This window comes from Drosophila miranda, chromosome XL, assembly GCF_003369915.1.
Source record: "Drosophila miranda strain MSH22 chromosome XL, D.miranda_PacBio2.1, whole genome shotgun sequence".
NCBI classification, from domain to species: domain Eukaryota; kingdom Metazoa; phylum Arthropoda; class Insecta; order Diptera; family Drosophilidae; genus Drosophila; species Drosophila miranda.
The window spans coordinates 20,825,578-20,845,056 of NC_046673.1; the positions used below are offsets into that span (position 1 = coordinate 20,825,578).

Here is a 19,479-nt window from a genome sequence, read left to right on the forward strand (position 1 = left end):
GATTGAAAACTATATTGCTCAATTTTGTTGTTCCGTTGAATATTATTAGTTAGATAGAACATTTAGCCATGCCCACATAGTTTTATACGATTGATGAATCTATTTTCTAATTGACTGTCTTATTCTAAATCCTTGCTTTATTGTATTTTGACTAAAACAAGGTTTAAACAAAATAGTTCAACAAAAACAGTCGCAATGATGCTGGTACATGTTGTGTGTAAGCCGTAGTATAGGCCTATGTACATACATATACCCTATTTCGTTTATTTCATATGAAGATTTTCAATTATTTTTGACTATTCTTACTGCTTAGAGCTCGATTCTTTGGCTCGGTGCGCGAGAATATCCGAGGCAGGGACATGCGCAGCCATGAAAAAAAAATATCGGGAAAATCGTCTGCACCATCAGCACAGTTCCCAGCCATCGCAGAGCAGGGTGGCCGATATGCAAAGCTGTGGGAAGGTGGAGTAGGATATTGTTGGTATAAGAATTTTCACAGATATTGTGTCTTTCCACTCACCTTGTTGATGGGACACTGAAAGTCTCCTGGCCACTTGCAGCAGTCGACCTCATCGTGGCCACATCGTGGTGCCATCCCAGACCAGAGCCTTGTCGATGCACTCGACTGGCAGCTGAACTGATCCACCCGACATGTGGGACATCCCACTTCATCCGACTTGTCCTTGTAGTCCTTATGGGCTTCACAGCGCCAGGAGGCGGGTGTGCTGTCCTTGTTCATGTCACTATTCCCCGCCACTGGGGCCGCGCACGTGAAATGGTCTGGCCCACAGGCCGGATACGCGCCGTAGTTCTCCTTGTCCTCCAGCAGCATCAGATGCTTGGGGCACGAGCAGGCGTCGCGCCCCCCCGTCTCCAGGTCGAATCTGAGCTCCCCTCCTCCGAAGGGAGGGGGCCGACCTCTGTCCGGCTGTCCATCCCCTCTAAAGGATGCGCGCCCCGGCGTTCAAACTAAAATCAATTCCCAGTGCTTCTTCTTCACCTCTCAGAGATTTAATAACAAAAAAAAGAAGTGGGTCAGACCGGACCGCTTGCTTATTTCCTCATAAGGTGCTGTTAGCGCAAAATTGTTGCGGTACGGTCACACTGCTGCTGTTAACGCAACGAAAACTTTTCACGAAATAAAGAAGATTTTAAACGTTTGAACTTTTGTTGCTATGGTCAAAATAAGAAATTTTCATTGGACTTGGCCGAAAGCAAAAATGAAGATATGATATGAAGGTAAAACGAAATTAATAAGGACCCTTGCTCAGATTAATGTGCTATACCCGATTCAATTACCCGATTATTGATACTATCGACTGGACACGAGAGGAGCGCGCCAAATAGAAATTGTTTGAAAGTGAATAAATGAAAGGATTTAAATGCAATCTATTGAAATGAATGATACACGTAAGTATGATTTGTGCGCGAAAATTAAAGAAACCAGCGCATCGAAGTTTCTATACCCATTCTGAGCCTGTTTGGCTGGAAACCAGGGCTATAGTGCACAACTATATATGAATCTGCATTTTTGGACACCAATTAAAAGAAAATCTTTGTTTGAAAGACAGATGCCATGAGCAGCAGTATAATTTTTCCGAGGCATTAAAATGACTGTAGAGCAAAGCCTCCCTCAATGCATTAATCAAACTATAAAACACGATAGCTTCAATCATCCAGCAGCCCTCGATTCAAACTGAACAAATCGATAATCGATTCCAGAGCTGCAGCATCACCCCTAAAATGGGTCGATGGATTTCAATTTCCACCAAAAGACAGGATCCTTGCTCCTATTTAGAGATTTTTCATTCCCCCACCCACTACCGGTGAACATCAGAATCTTACTTGAACACGTAAATTTAATATTTTGAAATGGTGGATATTACAAATACAGATTACATTTTATAGAGTTTCAAAACCAATAACATAAACTAAACGAATACAAGACTATAATGACATTACGCTGAGAAAATTTATAGAGCGCCGCCACGAAGACGCAATACCAAGTGCAAAGTGGACTCCTTCTGGATGTTGTAGTCGGACAAAGTACGTCCGTCCTCCAGCTGCTTGCCGGCGAAGATCAAACGCTGCTGATCTGGGGGAATGCCCTCCTTGTCCTGGATCTTAGCCTTGACATTCTCGATGGTGTCCGAGGGCTCAACCTCGAGGGTGATGGTCTTGCCAGTCAGGGTCTTGACGAAGATCTGCATGCCTCCGCGCAGGCGGAGCACCAAGTGGAGGGTCGACTCCTTCTGGATGTTGTAATCGGACAAAGTACGTCCGTCCTCCAGCTGCTTGCCGGCGAAGATCAAACGCTGCTGATCTGGGGGAATGCCCTCCTTGTCCTGGATCTTGGCCTTGACATTCTCGATGGTGTCCGAGGGCTCAACCTCGAGGGTGATGGTCTTGCCAGTCAGGGTCTTCACGAAGATCTGCATGCCTCCGCGCAGGCGGAGCACCAAATGCAAGGTGGACTCCTTCTGGATGTTGTAGTCGGACAGAGTACGTCCGTCCTCCAGCTGCTTGCCGGCGAAGATCAAACGCTGCTGATCTGGGGGAATGCCCTCCTTGTCCTGGATCTTAGCCTTGACATTCTCGATGGTGTCCGAGGGCTCGACCTCGAGGGTGATGGTCTTGCCAGTCAGGGTCTTGACGAAGATCTGCATGCCTCCGCGCAGGCGGAGCACCAAATGCAAGGTGGACTCCTTCTGGATGTTGTAGTCGGACAGAGTACGTCCGTCCTCCAGCTGCTTGCCGGCGAAGATCAAACGCTGCTGATCTGGGGGAATGCCCTCCTTGTCCTGGATCTTAGCCTTGACATTCTCGATGGTGTCCGAGGGCTCGACCTCGAGGGTGATGGTCTTGCCAGTCAGAGTCTTCACGAAGATCTGCATGCCTCCGCGCAGGCGGAGCACCAAGTGAAGGGTTGACTCCTTCTGGATGTTGTAATCGGACAAAGTACGTCCGTCCTCCAGCTGCTTGCCGGCAAAGATCAAACGCTGCTGATCTGGGGGAATGCCCTCCTTGTCCTGGATCTTAGCCTTGACATTCTCGATGGTGTCCGAGGGCTCGACCTCGAGGGTGATGGTCTTGCCAGTCAGAGTCTTCACGAAGATCTGCATGCCTCCGCGCAGGCGGAGCACCAAGTGAAGGGTTGACTCCTTCTGGATGTTGTAATCGGACAAAGTACGTCCGTCCTCCAGCTGCTTGCCGGCAAAGATCAAACGCTGCTGATCTGGGGGAATGCCCTCCTTGTCCTGGATCTTAGCCTTGACATTCTCGATGGTGTCCGAGGGCTCGACCTCGAGGGTGATGGTCTTGCCAGTCAGGGTCTTGACGAAGATCTGCATGCCTCCGCGCAGGCGGAGCACCAAATGCAAGGTGGACTCCTTCTGGATGTTGTAGTCGGACAGAGTACGTCCGTCCTCCAGCTGCTTGCCAGCAAAGATCAAACGCTGCTGATCTGGGGGAATGCCCTCCTTGTCCTGGATCTTAGCCTTGACATTCTCGATGGTGTCCGAGGGCTCGACCTCGAGGGTGATGGTCTTGCCAGTCAGAGTCTTCACGAAGATCTGCATGCCTCCGCGCAGGCGGAGCACCAAGTGAAGGGTTGACTCCTTCTGGATGTTGTAATCGGACAAAGTACGTCCGTCCTCCAGCTGCTTGCCGGCAAAGATCAAACGCTGCTGATCTGGGGGAATGCCCTCCTTGTCCTGGATCTTAGCCTTGACATTCTCGATGGTGTCCGAGGGCTCGACCTCGAGGGTGATGGTCTTGCCAGTCAGGGTCTTGACGAAGATCTGCATGCCTCCGCGCAGGCGGAGCACCAAATGCAAGGTGGACTCCTTCTGGATGTTGTAGTCGGACAGAGTACGTCCGTCCTCCAGCTGCTTGCCAGCAAAGATCAAACGCTGCTGATCTGGGGGAATGCCCTCCTTGTCCTGGATCTTAGCCTTGACATTCTCGATGGTGTCCGAGGGCTCAACCTCGAGGGTGATGGTCTTGCCAGTCAGGGTCTTGACGAAGATCTGCATGCCTCCGCGCAGGCGGAGCACCAAATGCAAGGTGGACTCCTTCTGGATGTTGTAGTCGGACAGAGTACGTCCGTCCTCCAGCTGCTTGCCAGCAAAGATCAAACGCTGCTGATCTGGGGGAATGCCCTCCTTGTCCTGGATCTTAGCCTTGACATTCTCGATGGTGTCCGAGGGCTCGACCTCGAGGGTGATGGTCTTGCCAGTCAGAGTCTTCACGAAGATCTGCATGCCTCCGCGCAGGCGGAGCACCAAGTGAAGGGTTGACTCCTTCTGGATGTTGTAATCGGACAAAGTACGTCCGTCCTCCAGCTGCTTGCCGGCAAAGATCAAACGCTGCTGATCTGGGGGAATGCCCTCCTTGTCCTGGATCTTAGCCTTGACATTCTCGATGGTGTCCGAGGGCTCGACCTCGAGGGTGATGGTCTTGCCAGTCAGAGTCTTCACGAAGATCTGCATGCCTCCGCGCAGGCGGAGCACCAAGTGAAGGGTTGACTCCTTCTGGATGTTGTAATCGGACAAAGTACGTCCGTCCTCCAGCTGCTTGCCAGCAAAGATCAAACGCTGCTGATCTGGGGGAATGCCCTCCTTGTCCTGGATCTTAGCCTTGACATTCTCGATGGTGTCCGAGGGCTCAACCTCGAGGGTGATGGTCTTGCCAGTCAGGGTCTTGACGAAGATCTGCATGCCTCCGCGCAGGCGGAGCACCAAGTGGAGGGTCGACTCCTTCTGGATGTTGTAATCGGACAAAGTACGTCCGTCCTCCAGCTGCTTGCCGGCGAAGATCAAACGCTGCTGATCTGGGGGAATGCCCTCCTTGTCCTGGATCTTGGCCTTGACATTCTCGATGGTGTCCGAGGGCTCAACCTCGAGGGTGATGGTCTTGCCAGTCAGGGTTTTCACGAAAATCTGCATTTTGGCTATGGGTGCGAGAAATAGAGAAAAGATAATTGTAGCTGTGTGCATGTATGTATATATGTAGCGGTGTGTGTGAATGTGTATCTGTTCTGTGAACGCAATGGCGCAGTTAGTATGCCTGCGTGGTGACCCAATTTACCGTTTAGCGAAAAAAAGTGCTCTGGTATACACACACACACACACACACATATATGTACACGGTATGAGAGGTGATTTCTCGATTATAAATGATTTCACAACAATATCTAATTTGCAAGAATGACTAATCTCGAACTAAAAAAACAAAGGCTTTATTGGGTACACACACAAAGTAATGCGCGAGAGCTAAAACCTTAGTTTATCTTCCCAGCACTTTTTCTTTGATTACGACGCCATTTTGGTTGCACTTGAACAAAGGAAAAAAAAAAAAACCGAACAAAATGTACTTGCCACTATTTCATATCGCATTACTTACCTAATTTACTTTTGCAGCACAATGTGTTTTAATAATAAATATATATATTTTGCGTTTTCTTTTTAAATTTAATAATCTTGCACTTTTTGGATAACAAAAACTTGCTCAGGCTTGCTTACTCGACAAAATTTTCACAGCTATTTAGACCAGCTCAGGCGAGTCAGTCCTATTTATACAGGGGAGCAAAGACGACCCGAGTCGTGCTAGCTCACTCACTCTCAGGCAATTTATTATTTTTCTTATACGTTGTTTGGCTCTGCTGGGTCTTTGTGGTGCACGGAAATATGATCAAAAATTAATTTGTTTCTAAACTCCTGTGTGGGATGAAGGCCAATTGAATTGTCTTGTTAAAAGTCTCGTATTAGCCATTTAAAATAAAATGCGTTGTGCGTCAGTGCAGTCTAGTTGTCTCGCTCACACCGCTAATCGGACCACTTACAACACTGCCCCAAGAATGAATGTGTGTGTGAAAAATATGTATGCATTTGTATATTTTTGGTGTATGTATGTAATTATTATTTCTATATTTCCTTGGTTAGCAGATTTGTATGTATGTGCATACATCTGATGACGTCTCTTTGTTTGGCGAGTTAAATGACCTTTGTTTCTTTTCACGCCGCATGGGAGATTTTGTTCTTCGCTTTGGTTAACAGCCCCAGAGATAGACCCACACATGCACACGTACTTGTACATATGTTTACATAAGTAGTGGCAGACGGCCATTTCCCCAATCAATCAATAATGCGCCTGTGTCTGTGTGTGACTAACTGCATCTGGAAGGTTCCAGGTAACCAGCTTCCAGGCTGATGAAACCCCATGCAACACTATCGTCAGCCATTAATGTATACAAATTTCGCTTCTTTTATTCGGGTTTCTTTTGTGGTAAATGCAATCTAGAGCCTTCCGTTAGGCCGCTCTATTCTCACAGATGATCGATCCATTTAAACGAAATACGCCGCCAGTTGGGCCATCTTGTCCTTGGGCGGTCCACGTCCACGTCCGCCGCGCCCACCACCCCCACCTCTGCCGCCAGCAGCCGCTTCCCCGCCAGCGGCAACAGCCCCAGCTACACCAGTGGCACCGCCGCGTCCACCCTTGCCACCACGCGGTCCACCGCTGCGCACGGGCCTCGAGGCCACAGCCCGATGCTTCTCCACCAGATGTGAAAAGTCGCTGGAACAGAAGACGCAACCGATCTTCTCCTCGGTGCCATCCTTAAACTTTGACTTGTCCGATTTGTACACGACATTCACCTGCTGGGCGCCGCACTCCGAGCACTTGGCCTCTGCAAGAGAAGAGATAGATGTCAGGATCGGGATACCGAAGCTGGTGCTGGTACTGGCACTGTAAACCCACCTTCCACTGTGATCTTTGTGGCCCCCTTGAAGCAATTGATGATCACGTCGCAGCGATTGCAGCCCAACTTCCAGGTGGGTGCCAGGGTGCTGTCCAGTACAAGGATGCCAGTGGGGCATTCCACGCACCCTGAAATGCCCAGCGTGTTGAGGGAGTGGGGACAGGTGGCATGGGTGCAGGTGTTGCACCCACCCAGAGATGGCATATCGCTAAACGGCGGATGGTTGTAGCAGTAGGGGCAGAAGGGGAACGACTTCCCCTTGACACCCGTCGAGAAGGCCAGCAGCTCGAAATCGTCCAGCGGGCACTTGAACTCGCGATACACCTTCACATTGCCATTGGGCAGGGAGTAGGTCTCATCGCAGTGCGAGCAGTGCAGGCGAGCGGGTTTCGTCTGTTGGGAGGGACAAAAGCAGAAAGGGCAAGATTAAATCTTTTTCAGAATCCACAGGCAGGAGCCCCTGCAGCAACCCACCTGAATGTACTTCATGTAGCGACGACACTTGCCGCAGCGTGAGTGTGCCTTCCCCGACTCGGCCAGCGGCGAGAAGGACACCTCAAAAAGGGCATCCATGCTGGCTATATTCTTTACATAATACATAAACTTGAGCTTGAATATGGTGATGGCATGCTGCAGGACATCCTGAAAGTCGGCCGAACCCTTGGCAATCAGCGTCAGCATGCGCTCCACCTCCGAGCGCATTGTGGGCAGCACCAGCTCAGGATCGATCTTCGTATAGCCATGGACCAGCACAATCCCCAGCGTGGTCGGTATCAGCTTGCGTCCGTTCTCGATTCGCACGTAATTGCGCTGGCAAATATTGTTAATGTGCACCGGTATGGAGGCGTCCGTACCGATCCCGTGCTGCTCCATGAGGGTGATAAGCTCTGCCTCGGTTAGATAATCGGGCGGACCCGTTTGACTCTCCGCCAGTCGGACATCGTTGATGGCCACCTGGGTGCCCTGGACGAAGGGCGGCATTGGCTCGTCGCGGCCAAAGGCCAGCCAGGTCATCACCTTGGTGTAGCCCTGATCGAGCAGAACATTGGCGGTGCACGAGAACGTCTCCATGCCCACCTTTAGCTTTGCCGTGGTCGTCCGGTACTTCAGGTCCCGCGACAAGGTGCCCATGAAATGACGACAAATTAACTCGTAGACACGCCAGGTGTCGCGATCAAAGTCGCTGCGGTTGGCCAGCTTCATGGGCGTGATCGGTGGATGGTCGCCGGCATCTTTGCCCTTGCGCGGCGCCTGTATGTCGCCCAGAATCAAGCGAGCCTCGTCCCCAAAGTCACCGGATGGCTGCAACACGCGCAGCACGGCCGGCAAATCAAAGTTCTCCGGATACTGGTTGGTCTCCGTGCGGGGATAGCTGACATAGCCCTGGGTATACAGACGTTCGGCTATTTGCATCGCCTGGAAGGGCCCAATGCCCAGGCCCGAGCTGCAGATCCGCATCAGTTCGACGGTATTGAGGGCTAGCGGCTTGCTCTTGAACGCCTCCTTGCTGATGACGCTCTCCACGCTGGCAAAGTAGGAGAAAGTTATGAACGGATTGGTTTTCAGGGATAGCTGATGGCTTCCTTACGTGGCCTCCTTATGCTCCTTGACGCGATTAAGCAGCATGATGGCAATGTCCTTCTTGAACACGCGTCCACGACCCCACTCCAGCGTGAACTCGGGCTGGCCGGCGAGCATCTGCAAGTACCAGAAGCTCTCCGGCTTAAAGGTCTGTATATCGTCGTGCCGCTTCACACAGAAGCCCAGGGTGGGCGTCTGACAGGGGCCGTACGAGATGAGTGAGGAGTCCAGGTCGCCATAGCGATCCTGGAAGAACTTCGTTTGGAACCGGGTAAAGGCACAGCCGATGCGCAGATCCAGCTCCTGGCGGGCGTCCACAGACTTGGCCTCGTTCTCGTTGGGATGGCCCAGCGTCTCCATGGCCCCCTTGATATCCTTGTCGGTGATGGCCGAAAAGTGAGCCCGATATGTCACCTGCTTGCTATACACGTTGCTAATGACGCCCTGGACAGCGTCCATCACTTCAAAGCAAATGTTCTCGCCCTCCTTGTCGCAATCGAGCCAGAGGACCAGATAATCGCAGCCGCGTGCCTCGTGCGCCAGAAACGTGCGCATATGCTGCTTGGGGCTGGTCTCTTTCTTCTCGGTGGGACAGCCGAAGAGCTGCACAGGGTCCACCTTGTCCCAGGAGTTGTATTTGCTAATGAAATCCAATGACATCACATGGCCGCACACCGACGTCATCCGAAAGTGAACGGTGCCCTCGTTGCGGAAGGTGCCGGTCCACTCGTGGGTGGAGCAGCCATTGCCAGTGCCTAGAAAATACACCAAAAACGTTATAAGCATTAGCCGGGCGCGGCCACAGGGAGTGGCGGACAACTTTCGCTTACGAACCTCTCTTCACCGTACAGCGTCCGTTGGAGAGGATTGTGGCTAGGGAGGCGGCCAGCGAGGGCTTCTCTGCAACCATCAGCACATTCTTCATGGCCTAAATATAATTGATGACTTTTTCGTGAGCTGCGAAGATTCCTCTATTTCCTTCTCTGTCTCGCGCATGGGATGAAGCTGGTTGAGCAGCCGTTTGCCGGTTTTTGACCAAGAGCGGAGTTGAGCGCGGTTTCTTCAGGAACGCCCACGCATGAGTTTTGTTTATGATCAATATAGCCGTTTTACTATATAATTTGTCACAGATGCATATATATCTCTGGATTGGATGGGCATTTGAAGCAGACCAGAGCAGGGAATTATTTGCAACAAAAAACAGCACGCTGCGTTAACAAACCCGAGAACGAGACACTTTGGTTCAAAAAACGAGCGGCCGGAATAGTTATTATTCCTTTTTTTTTTGCTTGACACAAAAAAAAATAAGAATCAAACAGAAACGTCGAATCAAAGCGTTTTATTCTAAAAAGTTGACATTTGTGTTTTTTTTTCTTTACGGAGAAAAAATTCTACACGGTACACGACTCCTACACATTTGATACATAATGGAAGGAAAAATAGGGTGTGGACAACAGGCAACACGGCCCAGAAAATGCGACGCATGCAAGGTGAAATCTACCCCATTTGCTTAATATACCTTGAATACGAAATCGGTGAGGTAGGGGGTTCATGCGAACTTTGCAATTTGCCTTCGTTGTTTTTGCCTGTTGTCCATACCCCTTTTTATAGCCCATTCAAAGTTAGGACTCATTTTTTCGTCCCAGGATATACCACCTATACCAAATGACCACAGATAGCAATAAAAAAGACCTTAGCCCACTTAACTCCTTTATATTTAAACAGGTGACAACTGGAGTTAAGCCGCGAAAAACAAAACCGTTGGTAAATTCTTCATCCTTTCTATTTCCGTACAACAACAGCAACCAAGATATGTTTCATCGTTTCAATATTTTTGTGGAACTATTTGAATACCCTGGTCGACAATGGGATAATCGTTCTCTGCCATGGTCAGATATCATATTCCAACATTCCGAAAATTGTAAGTCAGTTATATAATCATACATTTAAAATAAAAAAATTAAATAAACTGGTTCTATAGAATTTCAAATATCGATAAGTCGATTAATGGAAGCATTTTTTTTCACTGTGGCGCCATCTGTTCTCACTCTTTTTCAGCTATCTGGCCCGAGATGACAACGGCTATGCGGTTGCGGTCCGGCAGCTCTACATGGCGCATTACTTTTGAATTTGAATCTGTGTTTGCCATTTGCAATGAAATTTGTCAATTGTTGCAATTTTTCGAATTCCATTGTCTTGCGTGAGGTGTTTCTTTATTTATAGAGTTGATAAAGGTATTCAATGCCGGCGCATTTGAAATAATCAACCGGTTTTGCTCTTTCACACTGCCTTAAAGGTTAATTACACCACAAGCTGTAAATAAAAGCCACACCTGCGCACTGTGGAATGAAATGGGAAATCTGAGCCTGATTCAAATGGGTGCAGCGATCTATTTAAAAGAATAATATCGGAATGAGCTTCACAGTAGATTCCATTTCCAAGTGTGACCTATGGAGACTCAAAAATTAAAGAATCCATCCAACTAATTTCTGCAAAACACAATAATTCGCGTTGAAGCCAAGTCCCACTGTGCCTGTGGGCTCATTTGCATACAAAAGAGCAAGAGTGGAGTTGACAAACCGCTGGAGCAGGGCAATAGAAGCAACGTCTTCGTTATTGTGGGAAAGCCTTAAGCCATTCAGAGCGAAGTCCGTGATCTGATGTGGGTCAGCCCCAGATCTGATCCCTGGCGATCCGGACAATTGAAAGACACTTTCCTGGTTGATTTTGTTCTGTTTGGTTTCATTGATATTTGCCAAAAAGCTTTATTGTACGATAAGTATAAATAGTTTAGTTTAGTTGTTGTTTTTAGTCAATGACAATTGCAAACATCATTTGGATGTTTGCGTATATAATGTATACATGCATATATGTATTTATGTAATATATTTGCTTGTGTAGAGTATACGTTGATATATCTATCCCTATTTAGCTGCACATGAATGCCAAGTTCTGGCGAGTTTTTCAGTTTCAGTTTCGGTTTCATTTAATTGCCATTTCAGACAATTTCGTTCCGCATGTTTATCTATAAAAATGTTCTCTCTGTGGGCCATAAATTAATAGAATACAACAAGGAAAGAGCCCAGTCGCAGTGGCAGTCGCACGCCTCCAAAAGCGAATTATTGATATATTCCTTATGAATGCCATACATTATATGATAATTATCGTTAAAATACTCTTCTTTCTTTCTCTCTGCGGAGGAAACAATTTTAAATATTTTGCCATGGAGCGTGTTCGCGTTTTGGGGGGAATCTCATTACGTGCATGCAGACTTGTATTGTATGTGTGTTTTTTAGTTATAAAATTTTATCGTAAAGACTTAGCATCGATCTACAGGCTAGAACTTAGCAATTAGACATTCGTTGTTGGGTTACACGTTGCAGGGATTCGAGTTAAATGGATATATGTAGAGATATATCAGGGCAGGTAATACGTAAAATATTGAAAAACAAAAAAAAAATGATATCAGGATCTTAGGCTAGTCAATGTATGGGTTACACTTATATACAATAGTCGTTAGTATCAAAAATATGCTCTAGATATAAAGTATTCGCTGCCTTTATCAGTTCAGTCATTGGATATCATCATAATTTCAAGTTCGATTCGTTGCTTTGATCCAAAATACTTAAATACATTTTAAAGAAGACATATTTTCTCGTTTAGTATATACAATTAAACATATAAACAATTGAATTTTACAAATATGTGTACAATACATATGGATATATCGCTATGTGGGGGAAAATTAACTTTTGGCCTGAACACTTTGGAAGTTCTCTCTTACATAATACATGCCCGCTTACGCTATTCGATAGTATTCGATAATTACGCACGTTAGACGCGGCAACTAAATATTGTATGCACAAATTCAGAAATAAATTACAATTAAATAATGGACAAAAAAATAAAATTAAATACAAAAACAATAAGAAATAATAATTGTACTGCTTTTAGTTTCTGTGTGTTTCAGGGATTAAAACATAAAAATACATGCGGGGAGGGAGGGGTGAATACATTCTGAATTGGGCGCCTCAAAAGGATATAAATCCATATCGATAGTAGGCCGACTAAACACACTAACGGAACAATGCGATTATAGAGTGTGTGCGCGTGTGTGAGTGCGTGTATGATGGATGGGCTGATCATTGTTTAATTAAACGCGCTTTCCTTTTTGGCATCTGCTGCGCCCACAATTTTTTTTTCAACCTTTTAACCTTGATCGATCAGTATCGTTGAACTTTTGATGATAAATTTGATTGTACGCGCGCGCACGCACTTGTGTGTGTGTGTCTTTGTACCGAAAAAAAAACTATTAAGAAAACAATCAGACACACACACATGCACTTATTTGTTTGTTTATGCCTGCGCAAGTAAATAAATTCCCGTTTGTTTAGTTTACAAAAAACAAACGAACTCCAACAAAACAAAAAAGAAATGTTTAATTTAAAACAGATTGCTGCCCCACACATAAAAATAGTGCCAGAATCCACTTGGACGACTGTTAAAGAATGCAAGAATCAAATTATTGAGCAATGCTGAATGACACACACACACACATACACTAATCTAATACAAAGACTGTGGTCTGAGAGAGAGAGAGTGAGAGCAAGAGAGGAAGCGGGTACGTGTGACGCAGCACGTCTAAATCAAATGCCAGCAGCTTTTTTTTGGTGCAATCTTCTCAATGGGAATCGAAATGGAAATCCAAATTCAAACCAGAGCCCAGCATCCAGAATCGACTAATTTAAATGTTAAACAATCTACATGTGTGCATGTATTTATATGGACGTATGAATGTGTGTGTGTGTGTTTGTTTGTTCTATCTGCTGGCGGCTGCTGGTTTTCTCACACTTGAGATTTTTGTGAGGCTAGAAAAGCCACAGCAGAATATCACGAGAGTACAACAAAAATGCCTCAACAATAAATTCCTTGTGGTTGTGCGCTGCATTCAGCAGCAGAAGCAGCGGCGTCAGCGACAGCGGCAGCTGTCCAAGTTCTATTGGAGATCTCCCTGGAAAGAGTAGAAGGAGAAGAAAACCCCCGTCATTAACAATAGCTCTGCTTTGTCTATTGTGCATTCCTGTTTGCGGTATTTGTATGTAGTTTTGCGTTTTGCAACACTTACCCATGTCTGGGCTCAATTCAATTAAAACGTGTTAATCTGACCCTGTCCTGCCCTGTTATCCCCCATCTAACCTACCGTTATGCTGTGCTCAAGTTACATACATTTATATACACATACTCATGTATATGAATAAAATACTCTTACATTTCTTTTGTGTTTAGCTCAAATTGAAGTTGAATACTGAATTACTGTCGGCCATTGGCCGCTACCGCTACCGCTGCCCCTGCTTCTGCTTCTGCTGCCGCCTGTTGGCTGATTTCAAAATCACGCGCAAGACGGTCACACACATACACTCACTTTTACACACACTCTCAAACACATAGACAATTAGCTGGGCCGGTCAATGCGCGTGCTTGAATGTTGGTTACGCTGTTGCTGCTGTTGCCGTTGCTGCTATTGCGCAAGTGTGCCTCGGATACGATACTCCAGTCCCCCAGCTCCATTGCCATTATTTTCGTTGGACTCGGTATGGGATCGAAAGGGGGAGGGGGTTTACTTTCGCATTGTCGCTCGTCTCGTCTCCAGTTGTCTGCAAGAGAAATATGAAAGAAAGAAAAAGGGCAAAAATAAATAAAAATACAATTGCAAGTATGCATGTGTGTCTATATGTGCACATATACAGTAATGCGCCGCCTGTTTCCTTCTCACTCTGACGGAATCAGATGACTGCGACGGCGACGTTGGAGCCGCAAATTAAAAAAATAATGCCTTTGCGTAAAATGTAAATGGGCCACATTGTAATTATAACTTGAAAAAAAACCAAAAAAAAAAAAATAAACTGCAGAACGTTCAAATTAAAAATTGCCGCTAAACTCAATTAACGGCAGGCATGTACTATATATGTACGTATGTGTGTATGGGTGCATATGCATTTTTATGAAATTTTTGATAATTAGTAAGAATTGAAACAGGAAAGAATTCATTAGGCACACACACACACACACACAGCACTTCTGTGTGTGTCAAGCGATGCGCTGCCCCCATCCTTTCATTCATGCTCTTGCTTTCGTTCTTCCCTGTGCATCCTGCTGCCCATAGAAAACTCCATTGGAAGCGATTCAGCGATTCCAATGTGGACCACGAGAGCCGTGACCGGGGCTGGAATGAGCGTGACGGGGACACGTTGCCCGGGGATTATGCAAAAGAAAAGAAATTGCACAGCAGCTGCAATTTCCACACGCACAAAATACACACACAACCATGCATGCACATGTACATACATACATGCCTGCGTGCAAGAGCAAAAGCTATCTACAGTTTGAGAGGAACTACGGTCGTCAGGTCACAGCATCAGCAGCAGCGTGAGCCACAGTTTTGAGGGGCTTTTGTACGAATTATTCGATTGCATAACCCCCTCTAAATGGGCCCATGGGCCCAAAAACCCAACGTCCGTCTGTTTTTTTTTTTTTTTGTTTGTTTTGTTTTCTCTTTCGGCCATATATTTTTGGGCCGGGCAAAACCTCAGCGCGACACGGACCCCGGACACACAGTCACCGACGGCATTGGCATCTGTTTCTTAAAGCCAGATCACACAAAAGTGACGTGAAACGAAAAAACCAAACTAAAAGGGGCAACACACATTACGATTGCGGGTATCACGACTTTCCCATACCCTCTAGTACGGGTTCCAATTGGAAAAACGAAAAAGAATGGCCTTAGCTTTCCACTGTGTCGACCGTTTACCAACACTAGTTTAGCTTTTTATCTCAAATCATCTCTGTCTTTCACACTAGAATGGTCTTGAAGTGCAATGGAATATATAGTCCTCCTTAAATTATGGGTTCTTTGAAGATATTTCCCAAAAATTCTGCCTTCTATAGCTTTTAACATGTGTTTTCTTAATTTTCTGCAAAATGTATGTGCTGTTTCTCTGGCTCTTACATAGTCTCTGTCTCTCCTCCTGACAATATGTTCTTTCTCAAGTATTTTTTTATAGACTCTGCAAAATGTGTTGTTTCTGGTTTTTTTTATAGTAGTACTACAGACTATCTGCAAAAGGTAATTTCTCCAGAATTTATAGTAACTTGGAAACATGTGGTGTGGTTTTGGTAGTACGTTCTAATAGTCTCCAACCAAATATGGTTTCTTCGCTCCCCTCTTGCCGCCTATCACATGGATCTGAACGAACCCAAAAATACCCTTACCTCTGAATACTGGAATGGGATGGGATGGCGTTTACTTTGGCTCATTTGCGATGTGTCAAGACCACTTGAGACGGCGGCCGAAGCGGTGCTTATCACATATTCGTCGCCCGCCGATGCCGATGCCGGTGCCGTTGCCGCCGCCGGTGAGTCCAATTTAAACTCAATTTTCAATTTTCCCTTTCCTCCAGATGCAGATACACTGGCATACATTATCTCCATGTGCCTGTGTGTGTCAAGGGTTGCGCCGTTGATTATTTTATTATTTTATGGCCATGTGGAAATCTACAGGAAACAGAGAGCCTGAACTCGAAACTCTGACCCAATACCCAAACGCTGTTTGTCTTCGTTTTCCCAAAAAATTTCCACCGAACAAAACGTGGCAGCATTTTCATTTTATGGCCATTTCTCAAGTGCCCAAAAACGCCGCTAAATCGCGTAATCGTAAACTTGGCGCATGGCTGTAAATGCAGGCAAATTGCAGGCCAGGGCCAGGGCCAGGGCCAGGCCACACAGTAAGAACCGAACCCTGGCGCAAAGGGTATAATAAAACCCAGCCCAAAACAAAACCAAATGCTTGACAATGAAAACGTGTTGGACTTTTTCTCTGACAGGCGCCGCTCTCCGCTCCTCCGCTGTGCTGCCTGCTGGGAGATATCTGGGTAAATCTTATGCGAATCTCATCCAGGAATCCCATGGCGATTCCACGTGTAAAAGAAGGACTGTTCTTATGACTAAAATTTGCTAGTTCTAGATTTAATCAGGATTAATCCCTAAAGATTCCTATAATCATATTACAGATCAATAAAGGCTACAATTTGGTCAACCAAAAGAGCCAAAACCAAAGCATTTATAGCATTATTGCCTCTCTTTAGGTATATTTGAAGGGGATTATCTTTTGAGAGTTCTTCAGACAGAGATTTCAGTAATTTTTATCTCAGCATTGAGTCAATAGAAAGCTTGGAAACAGTCCAAAGACCCGAAACATCGGCATATATGTAGACATGTATGTACATATCTCTGTTTGCACCACAAAATCTCCCTATCGCTGTGTGTTATCTGCTATCTGTCGCTTATCGGTCGATCCACTTACCTTTAGCAAACGGTTTCCATCTTTGCAGTGGGCGGAGGCATTGTCGGGTTCGTTATTGTCGTCGTTGGTGGAGCTGTGGTGGCATCGCCACTTGGTGGGGAGAGACTGCTGGGGGCCGTCGAGCTGGCCGAGCACTGCATCGTGGTGGTGTTTTGGGTAAACTCTGTCCCGCAGCCGGCCATCGAGGGCAGGCCCTGGGAGCTGCTCGAGTGCTGGACTCCATTGGTGGTGTTGGTGATGTCGTGACGGAGCCGTGGACAGCAGATGCGCCGGCAGGCGGTCCACACCTGCGGCTGGCATCCCACCACAATGAAAATGAAGACACCCTGTAGGGCATTGATCAGATCGGTAACGAACCAGGCGCCATGGGGCCCGCCCACCAGCCACGACATAATGTCCGCTATCCAGGTGACGCCCATAACGACGACCAGCTTGAGGCAGACCTTGCCTAGGGCTGACTTTTCCGTGGACGACTTGACATCGTCCCGCTTCCACAGGCCGCAGGTCAGTTGGTGGGTGGTGGAGATGAACAGGGCAATATTGGCGCACAGCAGCAGCCCAATGGGTCCGTAAAAGTAGGCAAAAATCGAGACCGATCGATTGTCGAACCAGCAATAGAGCTGCCCAAAGCCCGGCCTCAGCAGCGTCGTCTCCGGTAGCTGGTCCACACAGGCGGCTATCGTTGAGATCAGCAGGGGCACGCCCCAGGCGTACACGGAGTAGAGGAGTAGTCGCAGTGCCTCCTGATTCCGTTCGAGGGAGCTCGGCCGAAAGTCCCGGAACGTCCACCAGATATTGAAGCACATCGTGTTCAGCCAGAAGAAGGCCGACAGGAAGAAGAACTGCATGCCAACGGCCAGCAGCAGACAGGCCACGGATCCCGGCATGAGCGAGGTGTTGAGCTCCTCGATGGCCAGCAGCACCTTGCCCACCAGTAGGCAGAAGACGTAGCAGATCTGGCAGCGCCAGTGCAGGGCATGATGGACGGCGGGCAGCATAAAGCCAGCCACCAGTGTGGCCGCCAGAAACACCACCGAAATGAGTATGCCGCCGGTTAGTACGGCTTTCTGTAGCCGCATGCCCGAGCTCTGGCCATCCTCGTCCAGTCCGCTAGAGCCCCCATCCTGCCCGTCGCCGTGCTGGGCGTTTGAGAAGTGATGCGAACAGGCAATGATTTTCACCTCTCCCTCGCGTTGCGTGTGCTCCAGGCAGTACTGGCTGGCACTGAGATTCGTGTGATGCGACAGCCGGATCTCGCCCGAGGAGCGATTCAGCTGAGCATCGCGCCAATCGCCGGCAATGGCATAGCCGACATTGGCATTTGCATTTGCATTGATGCCTACTCCTACGCTCACGCACTCGGGCAGGCCGTAGCTGGTCTGATAGCTGCCCTCCGGTAGTTGCGGGCCCAGCCGGAGCTGACCGTCGGTGGGGGGACTGGGCTGCAGGTTACAGGTCTTGAGGCTGGTGTCGTAGCTGCCCCACTTGCCACAGCATTTGCGCATGCGCAGCGTGGCAGGCTGCGTCACCAGGGATGCGGCTGCTGTCTCGGTTCCCGTTGCAAGGGCATTCTCTCGATTGATTGCTCCTGCCGCGGGCGCTTCCAGGCAGACCAACGCCACGTCCCGATCGACGCAATAGTTTTGTGGCTCCACCAGTATCAGGCGTTCGCGCACCGACAGCGTGCCATTGGGGAAAATGAAGGCATTGCCCAGCCGACTGCTAAACAGCTCCAGCTGCTGCTCCTGGCAGACGGGTCGCACGTGGGCGGTGAACTTCATGAAGCGGGGACTGGCGCCGATGGGCTCAAAGAAGCGCTGCTGCTGTATGAGATACACCATGGGCACCCACAGTTCCGAATTGCCGGCTATGCAGGAGCGGGTGGTGGCATTCAGATACTCCCCCAAATGGCAGCATTTGTTGAGCTTCACGCGGGGCGGCGGTCGTGCCGGCCCAGGTGCTGTTGTGCTACTGCTGCTGCTGCTGCTGCTGGTCTCTTCGCGGGGCAACTGCTGGCCAAGCAGGGCTCCGATGAGCAATAATGTGATTAGCAATTGTATGCTAAAGTCTTTGATGGCCATGATGAGGCGGTTGCTTGGCGACGCGGCGATGAGGCGATGACGATGTGTTTGTGGATTGTCGGGTGGGGTGCGGTGGGGTGGGGGGTCAGTGTCAGTGTCTCTGTTAACTTGTCTTACTGGCTAGCACGCACATCCACATCTAGTTCTTATTCTGCCACTTGTCCTCCTTTTTGGTTCACGTTCACGTTCTCGGGCAACGCCACTCACAGATTGTTAAAGAAGCCTCTTCCATTGCGGAATAAAACACAATAATATATCATCGTTTTGCATGGCTTCTGCGGGGGTGCAGCAGTAAGTAGGTGGATCCACAGATCGGTCCACATTCGATTCAAGTACGCGACGGCACACACACACTCATTATTCGTCGTCTCCGTTTCGCTTCGGCAAAGAACAATTTTCACTTTTCTTCTCTTTTGCTGCTGTTTCTTTGATTTTCCTTTTCTTGTGGCCCAACGTAAACAAAATTAAATTTCACTTCTGCAATATAAATATCACGCTAGCTGAACAAAAAAATACGAGTCGAATTGAGCAGATGATGCTGTTCGTTTTTAGCTGATTGCTGTTCTGTTGTGGTGTGGTGTGGAAGCGCGTTCAAGATAAAACTAATGTTTTGTTAGTGCTAGTGTTGTTTAATAACAACGTTCGCGTCGTTCACAGTGACTTATCGATACGTATCGATACAAATACCGTCACAAATT

General features: G+C 47.7%; 4 protein-coding genes across 5 annotated transcripts; all 4 read right to left on the reverse strand.

Annotated features, from left to right (window-relative positions):
* Nucleotides 1-100: 100 nt before the first annotated feature.
* On the reverse strand, nucleotides 101-1,019 carry LOC108157001 (low-density lipoprotein receptor-related protein 8-like). Its single transcript, XM_017288801.2, has 2 exons — nucleotides 521-1,019; nucleotides 101-452 (listed from the first exon to the last, which is right to left on the reverse strand). The coding sequence occupies exons 1-2, from the start codon at nucleotides 830-832 to the stop codon at nucleotides 405-407; spliced, it is 360 nt and encodes a 119-aa protein (XP_017144290.1). The 5' UTR covers nucleotides 833-1,019; the 3' UTR covers nucleotides 101-404.
* An 857-nt stretch (nucleotides 1,020-1,876) lies between these two features.
* On the reverse strand, nucleotides 1,877-5,526 carry LOC108157008 (polyubiquitin-C). Its single transcript, XM_017288813.2, has 2 exons — nucleotides 5,404-5,526; nucleotides 1,877-4,951 (listed from the first exon to the last, which is right to left on the reverse strand). Exon 2 carries the CDS (start codon nucleotides 4,944-4,946, stop codon nucleotides 1,974-1,976), a length of 2,973 nt encoding a protein of 990 aa, XP_017144302.2. The 5' UTR covers nucleotides 4,947-4,951; nucleotides 5,404-5,526; the 3' UTR covers nucleotides 1,877-1,973.
* A 714-nt stretch (nucleotides 5,527-6,240) lies between these two features.
* LOC108164525 (DNA topoisomerase 3-beta) lies at nucleotides 6,241-9,698 on the reverse strand. The gene is made up of 5 exons (XM_017300313.2): nucleotides 9,176-9,698; nucleotides 8,349-9,096; nucleotides 7,235-8,285; nucleotides 6,760-7,153; nucleotides 6,241-6,688 (listed from the first exon to the last, which is right to left on the reverse strand). The coding sequence occupies exons 1-5, from the start codon at nucleotides 9,264-9,266 to the stop codon at nucleotides 6,345-6,347; spliced, it is 2,628 nt and encodes an 875-aa protein (XP_017155802.1). The 5' UTR covers nucleotides 9,267-9,698; the 3' UTR covers nucleotides 6,241-6,344.
* Nucleotides 9,699-11,081: 1,383 nt separating this feature from the next.
* LOC108153335 (probable G-protein coupled receptor Mth-like 1) lies at nucleotides 11,082-19,414 on the reverse strand. Of its 2 annotated transcripts, XR_004471389.1 has the most exons (3): nucleotides 16,701-19,414; nucleotides 15,611-15,833; nucleotides 11,082-13,995 (listed from the first exon to the last, which is right to left on the reverse strand). XR_004471389.1 is itself a non-coding variant. In XM_017283262.2 (2 exons), exon 1 carries the CDS (start codon nucleotides 18,779-18,781, stop codon nucleotides 16,703-16,705), a length of 2,079 nt encoding a protein of 692 aa, XP_017138751.1. In that variant the 5' UTR covers nucleotides 18,782-19,413; the 3' UTR covers nucleotides 11,082-13,995; nucleotides 16,701-16,702. The 2 variants fall into 2 exon arrangements, 1 of the variants encoding a protein (XP_017138751.1); XM_017283262.2 differs by lacking the exon at nucleotides 15,611-15,833 and having other exon boundaries at nucleotides 16,701-19,413.
* Between the last annotated feature and the right edge of the window lie 65 nt (nucleotides 19,415-19,479).

What these genes read in the sequence shown, in the direction of transcription:
- LOC108157001 (XM_017288801.2), bottom strand. Translation starts at nt 832, where the DNA reads ATGCTGCTGGAGGACAAGGAGAACTACGGCGCGTATCCGGCCTGTGGG. An exon ending in TTCAGTGTCCCATCAACAAG is followed by an intron (nt 453 to 520) that starts GTGAGTGGAAAG and finishes ACCTTCCCACAG; the next exon opens with CTTTGCATATCGGCCACCCT.
- LOC108157008 (XM_017288813.2), bottom strand. Translation starts at nt 4,946, where the DNA reads ATGCAGATTTTCGTGAAAACCCTGACTGGCAAGACCATCACCCTCGAG.
- LOC108164525 (XM_017300313.2), bottom strand. Translation starts at nt 9,266, where the DNA reads ATGAAGAATGTGCTGATGGTTGCAGAGAAGCCCTCGCTGGCCGCCTCC. An exon ending in GCTACATGAAGTACATTCAG is followed by an intron (nt 7,154 to 7,234) that starts GTGGGTTGCTGC and finishes CCCTCCCAACAG; the next exon opens with ACGAAACCCGCTCGCCTGCA. An exon ending in CACAAAGATCACAGTGGAAG is followed by an intron (nt 6,689 to 6,759) that starts GTGGGTTTACAG and finishes CTTCTCTTGCAG; the next exon opens with AGGCCAAGTGCTCGGAGTGC.
- LOC108153335 (XM_017283262.2), bottom strand. Translation starts at nt 18,781, where the DNA reads ATGGCCATCAAAGACTTTAGCATACAATTGCTAATCACATTATTGCTC.